This window comes from Filicampus tigris, chromosome 8 (assembly GCF_054856515.1).
Source record: "Filicampus tigris isolate MCC_2025a chromosome 8, RoL_Ftig_1.0, whole genome shotgun sequence".
Lineage (NCBI taxonomy): Eukaryota > Metazoa > Chordata > Actinopteri > Syngnathiformes > Syngnathidae > Filicampus > Filicampus tigris.
The window spans coordinates 6,722,037-6,736,560 of record NC_141224.1 but is presented as its reverse complement, the minus strand read 5'-3'; the positions used below and the strand labels follow the sequence as shown (position 1 = coordinate 6,736,560).

At 40.3% G+C, this 14,524-nt stretch overlaps 1 protein-coding gene across 3 annotated transcripts; it reads right to left on the bottom strand.

The window, feature by feature from the left end:
* Window positions 1-15: 15 nt before the first annotated feature.
* On the bottom strand, window positions 16-13,326 carry znf384b (zinc finger protein 384 b). 3 transcript variants are annotated; one of them, XM_086038896.1, is made up of 11 exons: window positions 13,126-13,323; window positions 11,428-11,495; window positions 10,555-10,783; window positions 10,163-10,276; window positions 8,932-9,062; window positions 8,381-8,472; window positions 7,713-7,937; window positions 3,684-3,851; window positions 3,510-3,588; window positions 1,326-1,484; window positions 16-1,205 (listed from the first exon to the last, which is right to left on the bottom strand). In XM_086038896.1, the coding sequence occupies exons 2-11, from the start codon at window positions 11,488-11,490 to the stop codon at window positions 861-863; spliced, it is 1,605 nt and encodes a 534-aa protein (XP_085895022.1). In that variant the 5' UTR covers window positions 11,491-11,495; window positions 13,126-13,323; the 3' UTR covers window positions 16-860. The 3 variants fall into 3 exon arrangements, with proteins under 3 accessions (XP_085895022.1, XP_085895021.1, XP_085895023.1); XM_086038895.1 differs by having other exon boundaries at window positions 16-1,484; window positions 13,126-13,326; XM_086038897.1 differs by lacking the exon at window positions 7,713-7,937 and having other exon boundaries at window positions 13,126-13,322.
* Window positions 13,327-14,524: the final 1,198 nt, after the last annotated feature.

Here is a 14,524-nt window from a genome sequence, read left to right as displayed (position 1 = left end):
TAAACAAATCAGTGATAAAGGTTCCAAAACTTTTATTGATCATTATTTACACAAAGGTAGACAATTACATTTAACTGTTTAATTTTTAGAGTTCTTTTTTACAATATTAAAAAAAAATAAGTCAGTTTCAGACATATATTTTTTTTTTGCACTGAATGTGATGAATATCCATAAACAAACCAGTGATGAAGGTTCCAAACGTTTTTTTTTTTATTCATTATCAAAAAAAAAAAAAGTTAGATGTGCAAGTGCGTCCATAACCGAGTATAACAAACATTGAACATATTTCATAGCTAGACACACCGATAGACATACACAAAAAGCAGATGGGATTACAATTTGAGAGCCTGCATTTAGGTGTACATTATACACACACGCACACACACGTCACACATTATCAGCTGGTAGTATACGCTGTATCTACAAATACATGATTGTTATTTTTGACTTTCCTGAAAAGGAAATTACCTCTGTCCCTTTAACAAAGTATGCCAGGCCGTAAAAGTTAATAACACTGATGTAAAAAGTCATTCCAAATACTCTCCAGAGCATAACATGGTTATGACCCGCGCGCTGTATTTGTACGCAAGAGCAGAGGGTGATAAAACGACAATAAAGACAGGCACTCTCTTCCTTATTTTCTCCATTTTGAAACCATCACTGTGATGGACTGTAAATCTTTTTCTTTGCGGCCTTTCGCACACGCATTCCCCTCCGCTAGGACACTTGAGTAAAATAAAAACCACATTGCTTGTCCTGTTGGCGAAACAAAAAAACATTCCCAGGCACAGTTCCAAAAGTTCTCATTTCGTTTTAGTATTGCTTTTATGTCCTCTGCGCTTTTCTCCCCGCCTCCGTCTCTACGAGTTGAGGTGCTCCACTTGGATGCTGGAAGACGACACAGTTAGGCAGAGGTCCTTGTGGGAGGAAATGTCCGACACGCTGACGGGTTTGTACTGGATGTCTCCTGCCGACACCGTCTTGTACTGGTGCAGGTCAAATGGACAGGGCATGGCGTCCGGCTGGCCGTAGCCGCCTTGGCCGTGACCGGCTCGGCCCGCCCCGCCGTCCGAGCCCTCCGCCTGGCTCCGAGCTCCGGCCTGAGAGCGGGCGGCCTGGCTTTGGCTGGGCTGCGCCGCCACGGCGTCTTGGGCGTTCAACTGCTCTTGGCCGTGTTTCTCCATGTGTTTCACAAGATACGTCTCCTGGGGTGAAGGTAGAGGGGAGACAGTGGACACATGACTATATGGTGTAAAGTAGCTGGCGGGCGTTTGGCGCCACTGCGGCCACTGGGAATTCTCTTCACAAATGCATATTGGCCTTACTGAGGTGTACGTGCGGTTGCAGAGGCCGCACGAGTAGATTCGGGCGTGCCTGACCGTGTGTTTGGACATGTGCACCTCCAGGCTGGCGGCGTCCACGTAGCCTTTGTTGCAGTTGGAGCACTTGTAAGGCTTGTCTTTGTTGTGCTGACGTCGATGAGACTTGATTGGGACCGGGGAGGGGGGGGGGGGGGGGAGGTTTAAAAACACAGTGAGATGTTTTGGAGAATGTCTAAGGCTGGATTTGCACTGAGGGGTTCAAGTGACACATTTTTTTTTTTTTTTTGCTCTTAATTGGGATATGTGTCATGTCAGCTCACACAAAAAAGCACACATGATATCAGGTTTGAGCCCTGCTGCGAATAGTGAAACCCACAAAGTGATTAACACCCCCCCCCAAGAAGATTATCAATTGCCTAAAGATGACACAAGATGGCAGCAAAATCATTACCTCCTCTCCTCACTTCAACATAACAGATCCTTAGCACCATGACGCCTTGACTTAGGACACCGGAGTCAAACTCAAGGCCCGGGGGGCCCTATGTGGCTCGCCAAATCATTTTATGTGGCCCACGAAAGCAAGTCAAGCATGTCAACTTCCATGATTCCTGCTAAAATCCATACCAACATTTCAAGTTGTCTTACGTAATAAATAATAACATCGCAAGCATTTTCTTGTTACATTATTACAGCAGCTTGAACAATAGTAGATTCATCTGTTTATTGCGTACTCTATATGTAATAATATAATAAGGGGATTTATAGGGACGTAACGATTAATTGAAAATCGATTTGAAATCGATTTGAACTGCTTAAAATGTGCATCAATGTAAAAAAATAAAAAGAATCGAGTCAATTCCAGGTTGATGTAAGATCAATGCAGATATTCAAAGTCAAATTTTGATCACAAAAGGATTTGTAATTAGGACAGCCAAATCTTTTGGACAAAACACCGATGAGCCAAAAAATAGTTGTACAGTCAAAATTATTACTTCATTTTCAAGTTGTTGTTTTTTTTTAAAGTTACAAAAGTTGCTAATTGTAACAAGGACATGGTGCAGTTGTTAAAATAAAAACATATTTTGGTTACAAAATGAGTCATTTTGTTCAAAAGAAAGATTTTTTAAAAAATCACATCGAATCAAAATCGGGAAATGAAAATGGACAATCACATCGAACCAGGGCTTGCGTGAATCGCTACATCCCGAGTGATTGAACATTTACATCGTTTCGCAGTCATAACGGCTATCCCAGTGAAAGCTTAACTACAATGTGGTCCGTGACAAAAATGAGTTTGACGCTTCAGACTTTTGATTGGAATTCATTCCATGACCACACTTACAACTCTTGACACTTGTATCACACAACATCTTTCCACCATTAAAATTCATAGAAATGCTATTACAATACAATACGGATTATTTGGGGCTGATGCCAATTCCAATATTTGGCAGGAAACTTTTGTGCCAATAAACAGCTTGAAGACGATTTTTTTGAACAACTTTTCACTATCAGCCAAACTGTTGCTTGTGGCGAAGTGTGCCGGGTGGAGTTTTCTACCACCATATAACACATGTATCGCTAATTTTTGCTCACAAGTCAACCCCAGAAAATAACAACAATCAGGCTTAAAGGGGGGCAATCAATCCAAACATTTTTTTTTTCAAGAATATGTTCCCAGCAGGTCCACTAGTCGAAACACAGTATTGAGATTAATTTTGCCTTTGTGGAATATAAATTAAGCAGCAAAATCCACCTGTTTTTAGCCATCTCAGGGGGCGGCCATTTTGTCATTTCTGTCCACTGAAATGACATCACAACTGCTCACAACGACCAATCACAGCTCGCCTGTTTTCTAAAGCTGAGCCGTGATTGGTCGTAACCTGAGCCCCGGGTAGTTGTGATGTCATTTTCAGTCGACAGAAGTGACAAAATGGCCGCCCCAAGAGATGGCTAAAAACGGGGGGATTAACTCTTATTCCACAAACGCAATATTTACCAGAATGCCTTTGTTTCAACTAGTGGGCTTGCATAAAACCTATTCTTGAAAAATATATGTTTGGGTTGATTTCCTCTTTAAGTCAAGGCACCACCGTGCATGTGTACCTCTGACACCGTCACTCAAATATCATCAGATGTCATTAAAACTGCATATAATGCTGAGGCTAGTCATTACATTGCCCTCACCTGTAAATTGGAGAGCTGCGTGAAGGATTTCTCACATCCAGGATGCGTACACTTGTACGGCCGATCTCCAGTATGAATCCTGATTTGAAAGCACAACCACGATTATTGAGTGAGTGCACAGAGTCAAAGAGTACAACACCCCCACCCAAAAAAAAAATGATGTGTTTCACTTACCTGTTGTGCTGCTGAAGGTGACTGAGCTGCCTGAATGATTTCTGGCAGTAGGAGCAGGTGTAAGGCTTCACGCCCGTGTGGATGCGAATGTGCTGGGCCAGGTAGCTGGAGTTGGCGAACGACTTGGTGCAATGGGGACACTTGTGAGGCTTTGACTCTGTGTGGTTACTGACGAGGGGGGGGGGGGGGGGGGGGACACGACGGCTACTTTTAGAAGTCAAATTCCACAATTTTGAAATGTCACACATCATTATGACAATTGTCAGCAAGGTCAGCTCAAGAGTGTTATCACAAAGCAGAGCAGGTTACAGGTTGGAAATGTATCTGGAAAATGTATTCAGTGCAGTACTGTGCCAAAGTCTCCATTAGATGTGTTATTTTAAACACTACTGTTCAAAACATATACAGTGTCATGTGTTGCAGTGTTGTGTATACGCACAACCGTTCAAAAATGTGTTCTTATTTTTGAAAGAAAAGCGGTTTTTTTTGTGTTTTTTTTCATTTAACATAACAGAACAGCTTTCGGAAATACAGTCGAGACATTCTTAATGTGGGTTAAAAAAAAAAACGCCCCAAAAAACAGTACTTTTCTTTCAAAATTTTTTGGGGACATTTTGAAGTGACACCAAACTTTTGATTCGTAGTGCAACTATGATAGTCTTACTTTAGATGGTAAAGGGTCAATAAAACGATAAAAGCTAGTAGTGGACCAAGACTTGTGCACAGTAATGGAACAGTTGGAATTCAAAGCAAAATGCATCCATGAACAACCACAATAACAAGCGATGAACACACAACGGTGGGCGTTACCATGTAGAAAAAGGTATGGACACACACAGAAGTTAAAAAAAATTTTTTTTTTAAAAAGTGAAACGAGAGTCATGTTTATGGTTGTGACCATTTTGTGTTCCCAACTTTGCTGCTTCAGCATTTTCCCAAATTTTTTTGACATATCATGGTCAATTCTGGAAAAAAATATAAAGCACTTTTGAAAGACTTACATTTTGTAAAAAAAAAGAAAAAAAATCAATATGCAAAACATTAGATTTGGGGAAAAAAATGCATAACCCTCCTCCACAAATAAACACCTCCCACAAATTGACGCCTAGCGAGAAATTGTAATTACCTCTGTTTAAAGATGGGAAGCAAGTTGAGGAGCTTCAACTCGTGCTTTGCTAACACACTATCTTGTGACAATTATACAAATTTAAATTCCTCGCAGATTTTTATTGTTGGCGCTTTTCCTCTAGAATAATGAGGCAACAGTATATTCGTTCCTGTAAACAGTGACATGTGGTCACTCCACAAAGGTCGTGTTCCGGGGAGTTGCGCAACTTGCCAGCTATACTTATTTTGCATTTTAACTCCAGTTCACTTGACACAAATTACAATAGACCGGTCATATTGTTTAATATTATTCCAAAACTAGGCACAAATAAAGCCGCCTCGCCCCATCTGCGGTTCAGGAAATAAGACACGCCCACTATTTGCAGTCATAATAATTCAAACAACACAGAACGGCAAACATGCGCACGCCGAAGCAGCAAAGTTATTCAAACTGAAATTTGGTGTCACATGACTCACGTGCGGTGGGAAGGGGGGGGGGATAGTGTGCGCCCGTGTGTGTACACAGCTTCACAGAGCACATGTAAAGAATGTGCATGCATGATTGGGCTCGTGCAAACACAGACTGAATCCAAAACGCTTGCCGGCACCGGCAGGATGAATGAGCAGCGCAAAAAGCAGAGCGAGGGGCGGCGCGCGGTTATTGCTCGCAGAGGCTGCAAGTATTAATGTTGGAACATCATTCGGCGAGAGATGAATGCTTTGAAAGGTGAAACTGATTGCGCAGGGCAAAGCGCAGGCAGAGAAGAGGAAGTAGCATGCAGTCGGGCAGAGACAAAGGAATGGGCACAAAAAAATGAAAAAGGAGACAAAAGTATTGATAATGACATCCATGGCATGATTAAAAAAAAAAAAAAAAAAAGCAGACGGAAATTATATTTGTGTGACCAATTTGCAGTTTGGAGCAGGAATGGGTATTTGACAACACTATTTATTCAAAATTAGAGGGGGGTGGGTGGGGAACGATTAATCAATTTACATGTCATATTCATTTTAGATGGCAGAAAATACTAAGGAAAAAATGACGTATTTTAAACAATTAAACGTGAAATGTCCTGTACGACAATGTTATTCTTATTCAAACCGCAGAGAAAATTACTGTTATTTCTGCAAATAAATATTGATTCAATCGCAGAAGGGACATAAGAGGATGACGCAACCGCTGTTGTTTGAGGAAATGTGGTGAGCGAGATTGACCAAAAAAATGTGTCATCCCTAATTTAGAGAAACCAGAGGCTGTGCTCCGAATCATTCTCTCACTCACGACTCATATTGTAAGGATTTTTATAACCTAGGTGCGCCCTGATGCAAAAGTGACCAAAGGTTGTTTGCTACTTTTCAAAATGCATTGTGGGATACGAGGAGAGCGCTGCATAGGGAAAAGATTCTTTAAGAGCAATATTTAAGTTTTGTAGATATTTGAGTACAGCTCAGTTGTATTTAACTTTGATGTAAATATTTTTTTTTTAATTGTTTCGTTTTTATTCACCTGTGCATATGACAACAAATTATTTAATCTGCTCTCCTACCTTTTTGTTTAAGGTATGACTATGTTCATGTTTTACTGAATTATTTTATTTGTCTTGTAATTTTATGTAGGTGTCAAGCACATTGAATTATGTATGAATTGTGCTCTACAAATAAACTTGCCTTGTCTTCATGTAGCTTTTACGCTCAATACATTTGAACTGAATCACATTTTAAGTTTTTTTTTTCTTTTCCGTAAGTGGGGTTTCCAACAAGACAAATATGTGCATTTTTTTTTTAAAAACTCGGATGGCCAATAATAATTTAAAACTGCGTTAACTTCAAGGGAGTATTTATTTACATTTCCTGTTAACTTTATAAGAGATTCTACTGACCCTGGGCGCGCTCTGCACTTTTTTTGTTCGAAATCAAAACAAAGAAAAGTGAAGTTTTAACATTTCTGTCATTTTGAAATTTTGGAGAACTTTATTTACTGTAGAAAACTAAAGGGAGCTATTGTTTAAGTTTTCATTTCACTTTTGAGGACATGCTGATGACCATGGGAGCTCCCTGAACTTTGTTAGAATTTTACAACAAAGATATATATCGGCAAACATTAATAATAACAACAATAATAAAATAAATCAACATTATGCAAACCTGAAAAATCGTTAATAAGAATTATGCTTTAAGATGTTTCAACAAAGTTAAGCGTTTTATTTATATATTTTTTTAAGATTTTGATGCCAATATCTTCCTTTTTGCTGAAAATGAATATCGGCTCCAAATATCGGTTATCGGCCTTCTTGATCCACTAATAATCGGTATCGGCCCTAAAAAAAACATATCGGTTTATCTCGATTTTCAAATACATTCACATTGCAGGGCGGGACGCCCAATTCCCATTTGTTCGAACTTTTTACGTCGTCGTTCATGTTACAAAAACAAAGGCGACTTCTAATGAACTACAACACTCTAAAAACAATTGGGTTGAAAATAACACAATTTTGGGTCAAAAATGGACCGATCCACAACTTGGGTCAACTTGATCCAACTTTCTTGGTTGTTTTTGCAGAAAACAACCCCAAAAAATGGGTAGTTTTGTTCAAAACAATGCAAGAAAGTGGGTCAAATCGACCCAATTTGTGTATCGGTCCATTTTTGACCCAAAATTGTGACATTTATAACCCAACTCAAACTCACTCTCCACGCACTATATCGCGATTAGGGACTGATTCCAAACACAGCCTGAATGGCTCATTTCTTGCAAAAATGTCTGGGAGGGTCTCTGCCATGCAAGCCAAAATTCAAATGGCACTGTGCTATGCGCCATTTGCATACCACCGTACACAGAGGAGCAAGTGCGGACTTCTGTGAGGGGGGGTGGGGGGGGGGCTATAAGGCGGGTGGGTGGCATGAGAGGGGTGTCTGCAGTACCGTGTGTGCTGCTGTAAGTGACTGAGCTGCCTGAATGATTTCTGGCAGTAGGAGCAGGTGTAAGGCTTGGCCCCGCTGTGGATGCGGATGTGCTGCGCCAGGTAGCTGGAGTTGGCGAACGACTTGGCGCAGTGCGGACACTTGTGAGGTTTGGCCTCTGTGTGCGACTTGGAGTGGATCTGCATGTCAGACTTACTGAAGAAGGTCGCCGCGCACATCCGGCACCTACGGGCGGGAGAGACACAGAAATGGGAGGGGGGGGGAGGGGAGGGGGCGGGGCGGAGGTGGTCGGGGGCAAGACAACGCAGCAAAGGAAAGGACAGGAAGGTGAAGCACAGACGTGAATCAAGGGATGATCAAATGAGACAAAGGGAAAGATGTCAAGGGAGATATCAGTGAAAGCAGAAGAGGGGGGAAAGGTGCGTCCATAGTGTACAACTCAAAGCGCATGCCGTGTGGTCGAGGGCGAGCAGACTATGCGGCACAAATGGCACATTTTTCCATGGATTTGTGTGTCAAACACAAAAAGAAGAGCGGGCGAGTTGGTTGCGGTCCGACATGCGAGCAAAGTGACGCCCCCGGCGGCTCGACTGAAGCGACTACTGAGGGTGCGCTTGCAATTGCGCAAGTCAAGCAAGAACGGCAGGATGCACATTGGGGACACATACCTGTAGGTTTTGGTGCTGTCTTTCAGCCCGGGCTCTTCGTCCTCATTGGACAGATTGTAAGGATCCCGCGGGTGATGACGCAAAGACGTCACCTGCTCAGAAAAAAGAAAAAAAAAAAAAAAACACACACAAACAAACCATTGTTGAAGGCATTGGCTTAGTAAAGCCGCGATTATTATTTCATTTTCATTTGCGTATTGACCATATGTACTATGGAAGCCAGTATCAGCAAAAAATGAAAAAACATTTAAAAAATAATATATATTTTGGGGGATTTTTGAAACCACTTTTTAAAAAAATGATTCCAGTACAAGTGTTCACTCTTGAGTACTCACCGATACCAAGTACCGATACTACTAGTACTTTTGAAAAATGATAACATTTCACTTAACACAATGACATATAATTTCTGTCTTTCTGACAAATATTATGAATGAACAAAGCCACAGCAAAAAGTCTGGATGTATAACGTTTTTGTTGCACCATTACAACTTCTCTCGCTGTGTTTTTGTTTTGCGGCATTCCATACGGGACCTCAAACGGTATCTCACCTGTCCGCCGGCGCTGAGCTGAGCCAGTATGACGGTTTCATTGCCCGCTCCCACCATGCTCTTCTTCTTGCGGCCTCGCTTGGACGGCGGCGGCATCACCACCACGTGGGGCGTCCCGTCCTCTTTTTTGTCTTTGGAAGATCGGAACAACGTAGGAAGGTTGAGACCCAACAACTACTGAAAGTATTTCCGCAAATAGTTCCCCCTCACTGCCAAAGACAAGCTTGACTGTGACATCACCAAGTGTCCTGCTGGACACTAACTGTAAAGCTGTCGTCATTTGCGGAAAATTTCAAAAATTATATATATATATATATATATATATATACATATATTTTTTTTTATTCTATTTATTTTATTTTTTTATTCTATTTATTTTATATATTTATTTTTTTTAATCAGATGTCAATCAATGCAAGAAAAATTTTCTAGGTATATTTTTTACCCCTCATTTTCCCCTCTAGCCGTCAGGTTTTAATAACAACAACAATAATAACAACAATAATAATAATTATAATAATAATGTAATGAATGAAGGGTTAGGTTAATCATAAGGCTAGGCGATAGGGCCCAAAAATTTTAATCTCCCCCCCAGCCATTCTGGACGATAACGATTTTAATCAAATTAATATACCCAACAAACATTTATCTACAGGTTTGATATACACAAAAATAAATCCTGTGCAAAATATTCCTAAACAATAATGTATAGTGATTTTAAATCAGTTTTTAGTGATTTTAAATCAGTTTTAACAAACTTAATATTCAAAGCTTGTGCAAAAAAATGCTATTCATAGCTTGTGCATAACTTGCTTAAATGCCCACAATTAAGTAGTTAGCAACGATTGTAAACGCCTATTCCATATAATCGGTGTAACATGAGTCCCTTTTCTTGTTATCTCTTTGGCTTCGGCGACAGACACAATGTGAGCTGGGTAAGAGAGCGACGTGGCCGAAGGCGGAAGTAGCAGAGAGGCGGAAGATTCCCCGATTTAGCTCATTTTCAAAACGATTTTTAACATGACAAATTAATCAAATTAATTTGATTTACGACCCAGCCCTAGTTTTTTTCCTGATACGCCGTAGCTATAAATGACATAAAAGACTTTTTTTGAAATCAGTTTCAAATAACATTTAGGGACACATAAAGCCATCTCGGATCCAAATTTGCTCTTGATTAGTGTAAATGAGTAGCACCACTTTAGCGCTAAATACATTGTGTGCGTTTTACCTTGAGAATGAACGGCGGAGACGATCATGGTGGTGGTCGGGTGCGTGGACACAAAGGACTGCGAGGATGTGGGGGACACCAACGTTCCTTGGGGTGTTGTGATGACCAGTCCCGCTATACACACACAAACAAAAACAAGAAAAATAACGTTGCTCACTGTGGATGGAGACACTTTGGATGGGGTCAGAAAGTGATTGGCAACAATGCGAATGTAAACGATGCGTGCTAATTTAGTTTGTTCTGTCGGGTCTTATGTCCACTTAGAGGGGCTCGTCATGGTAACAACATACGACATTATGTTTTGGCTGTTGCCGATTAAGAGCCCGAATGAGACAGGTGGGGTAGGGTGGGGGCGGGGGGGGGGGGGGGGGGTGATGGGGGTGGCGACTCACCTGCCGTCATGATGCCCGTGGAGGGGACGGGAAGAACGGTGATGTTCTGGCTGCTGTGCGGCGGGTGGAGGTGGGCCGTGCCGGCAGGCTGCCCGCCGCCGTCTGTCTTGCCCCCCGGCGTCGGGATGGTGAGCAGCGTCGTTTGGTAGTGGGACGCCGAGGAAGGCGGGAACGAAGCGTTCTTTTCCTGTTGTTCTTTCACTTTGTTCAGGAATACAGCATTCTCCAGCTGTAAGCAATGCAAGAACATTACGCTAGGCTAAACACTAGGCTTGTTTGATGTCACCGATGTGGATCATGGATCATTCCGGTCACATGGATTATCTGTAGATTTTATAAATATGACTGACAATGCATCTCCCTGTGGCAATAATGTCACTCATACTGAGCTGTGCCAGCACTGCATCGGGGGGCGGGGGGGTTCTTGGAATTGTTTTGTCATTTTACACTGCTTTCACTGATGCTTTAGGATTTCGCAATGGTATAATTTCAGTATTGGATTCAGGGTATTTTATGCAGGTATATATGGAAGTGAGAATTTTGGTATGGTGACAACACCAGCCAGTACCCAGAGGTGGGCATTTTACAAAATATTGCTGGTCCATCATTCGTCATCCGTCAGCGGCCAGGGTACCCATCCGTCATTCATCAGCCCGTAATTTTTCGTGACGAACCGAATTGTAATCGGCAGTTTGACAAGCAGTCTGTCAATAAGTCCCGTCCCCCCCCCCCCCCCCCCCCCCACACAAAAAAAAATCAGCAGCAAAACGGTCACTGACGGATGTGGTTAATGTCGATTACTCTGACGGACAAAAATCCACTTCCATAAGTGCTTATTAGTCTGTCATTTCAAGTCAAATTAATATGTCATACCTGTCCTGGCACAGTGGGGATGGGAGACCAGAAATAGGATGAGTTAAAATGAGAATCTTCCATTATTCCTGCAAGTGAGACAACAACAAGTTCATCAAATGTGACAAATAAATGGTTAAGAACAGGTTAACATTTCCTAATTGTGTCATATCACACTCATAAATGGAGAAATCAGGATGTGACGTGACAAAAGGTGGATGCATTTATCATTGAGTTACATTTATTGTGACATCAAACATGTTATCATCATACATGATGTCCCAAAAGCCACTATACACTTCAATTAGTCCGTTTGGTTATCACCCTGACATAGGTGAGACCGTCAGCATTTGACAGTTTTTGAAAGCACATCATCACTCCCTTGCCATGGGCTCACCATTTAACAGAAGCTTTTCTGTCCTTGACTACAGGTCAGCGCCAGTTTGAGAATCTTTATGGCCTTCATACTGCTCCGCCACAGTACGATTTGTTCAAAAGGTGCAAGTGCAAAATTATGATCAACATCCCGAAGTTAGTATTCATAATGCATTATCACTCTCCAAAGCACCTGTAGGATTGATTCTTTTGTTGATGCCGAGTTTCAGTGCAGCCCTCCAGTTAGTTCCAGTTCCACTGGCTTTAGTTAACATATTAGTTCTGTATTCAAAGCATTGTATTCACGAAACTCAATTTTTAATGTGTTTTGCGTTGTGCGTTGCATTAAAAATAATCCCCAGAATTTAGCGTTGTTCAAGCATTGCCCTTGTATAAATGCAATCCATGCCTCTTTTGCTGTGGCTCAACATTTAAATAGCCTTTATCGGATGTGACAGTTGAGTCACAGTATTTTCAGACACGTGGGAAGGAAATTGTGGTAAAATGTACCAAAAAGGTTAACTATTTATCTTGCCTTGCCTCTAAACCTCTGATCCTAGAATCGGCCCTGCCCTGAATTGTTACTGTCATTTGTCACCCAGTGTGCAACAATGAGTTATGTGTGAGTTATGTACAGCACATCAAAAGATAAAAGACACATGATCACAAAAGGTTTAAGCAACAAAAAGGAGAAAGTATGGGAGACCATTTTAAACCAGTTACAGTTGAAATTAATGAACAATTCAACGTTGATCATCAGCCTATCAAACAATTTTTGTTTTGATCATGTTTTTAAAGCAAAAGTGTGTGTCTTTTATCAATTAAACAGTGAGCACTAAAATATTTCAACTTGTGCTGATTACTGAATAGCTAGTCAATAATGTCATATTATCAGTAAAATGTTAAGAATTTAGATTATTTTTAGCGTATTAGCATAGTGTGGCCTAAAGTGTTTGTAAATGTAAGTGCTTTTACATTGAAGCACGATAGTTTTAAAGGCTATTATTTGCTCAAAACTGCATTAATATCGCGCAAATGACAACAATAAATTAAGAGGTATACACAAAGTAGCGTTTATGTTGAGGTTGTCTAATCAGGCCCGACGTGTGCTGATTAGCATGTTAGCAACGAGCACTAGCACGGGTGTCAACGTGCTAGCAACAAATAAAAAGCAAAAAAATGACACGGATGATAAAAAAAAAAGAGCAAAAAAAAAAAGCGCGTTCACACAGGCGCGCGCACCCACACATATACACACACACTTCCTTCTGCCGAGTCATGCGAATGTAGCAAGCAAATAAATAGCAAGCAAACGCATGAACATGAACAAGAGCAGCTCTTTACCCGACTGCACCGTCCACTCGGTCTCCCGCCCCCACCCCGAAGATCGTTCGTCCGCTTCAAATTGGACACAATTCCCAAGTGTGGGGATTTCAAAGGAAAAAAAAACGATGAAGTTCTTTTTTTTTTTTTTTCAAGATTTTTTTTTTTCTTCCTCGGATGGTAGTTGCCTTGTCTGGCGCTTCACTTCCTCCGGATGAAGTCGTCAGACAAAAGCAGGCGAACGTGATGACGTCACGTCCGGCAGTGGCACAGCGTTTTTTAATGAAAATAAATACATAAAATTGCAGATAATTTAAATGTTCCTCTCCCTTTCAGCTTGTTGTGCTCATTTCCCGTTTTTTGTTTTTTTCAATTTTGATACATTTTTCTGCGTTACTATTTCGGCTTGGGAACCAGTCGTGTTGCCTTCACGTACTGTTGTAAAAACAGACTTGTTACAAAAATACACCTAGTTTTTTTTTTGTACCAGACTTTTTAAAATTGATTGTATCCATAATTGTATATTTAAATTGTATCCGTGTTCCTATGGTTCTATCTATCTATCTATCTATCTATCTATCTATCTATCTATCTATCTATCTATCTATCTGATTAACTTTAAAATAATACAAACCTAATTTGTCTTTATATAATAATTTTTTTTTTTTTCAATTTAAAAAAAAAACGGAATTCATGCAATTTATTGATTTTTCATAACATGGACAGGTAGGCTACCCTACTTTGTAGCCCAAGGGTGGGCAACCCTTTGTGCTCATGGGCCATATTAGATTTTTAAAAAATGTCAAAATATATTAAATATGTATGTTTATTCAGTTTCATTAGTTTATTACTTAAACAATTATGTTAACAATAATTCTATTTTGGTAATATTATTATTCATAATGAATGTACGTACAATCAATAAAGGAATTAAAATATTTTGTTATAAATTTATCATTTCATAATAAATTCAGCATTACATTCGGCATTGTTTTATTGTTTACTGTCTTTAATGTATTGCTTTAACTGTCTTTATTTTTACGTCTTATTTTACTTCATGTGCAACACTTTGTATGCCGCTATGGTTGCTTTGAAACTCCTCTATAAATAAAGTTGAATTAATAAATAAAGGAACCAATTATTATCTAATTTAGCTCAAAATGAATACGAAGTCATTCAATATAGTACCAATATTAGAGGGGGGGAATACAATACAATACAATTTTATTTATATAGCGGATTTCATAACAGCTACGCAACAGAATATTACAGGCCTCATATAACATATAAATATGCTGTGTTCGTGGTAATACGTGGGTGGTAATGTTAATAAAACGTGTATATAAAAAAAAATCCCCCCCAGAAGTGTGTGGCTTCCTAGTCTTTCCAAAACTGTCCACATGGTGTCGTTGTAGGAGCA

What these genes read in the sequence shown, in the direction of transcription:
- znf384b (XM_086038895.1), bottom strand. Translation starts at nt 11,490, where the DNA reads ATGGAAGATTCTCATTTTAACTCATCCTATTTCTGGTCTCCCATCCCC. An exon ending in GACAGCACCAAAACCTACAG is followed by an intron (nt 7,938 to 8,380) that starts GTATGTGTCCCC and finishes TCCCGCCCGTAG; the next exon opens with GTGCCGGATGTGCGCGGCGA. An exon ending in CGCAGCTCTCCAATTTACAG is followed by an intron (nt 1,485 to 3,509) that starts GTGAGGGCAATG and finishes GTCCCAATCAAG; the next exon opens with TCTCATCGACGTCAGCACAA.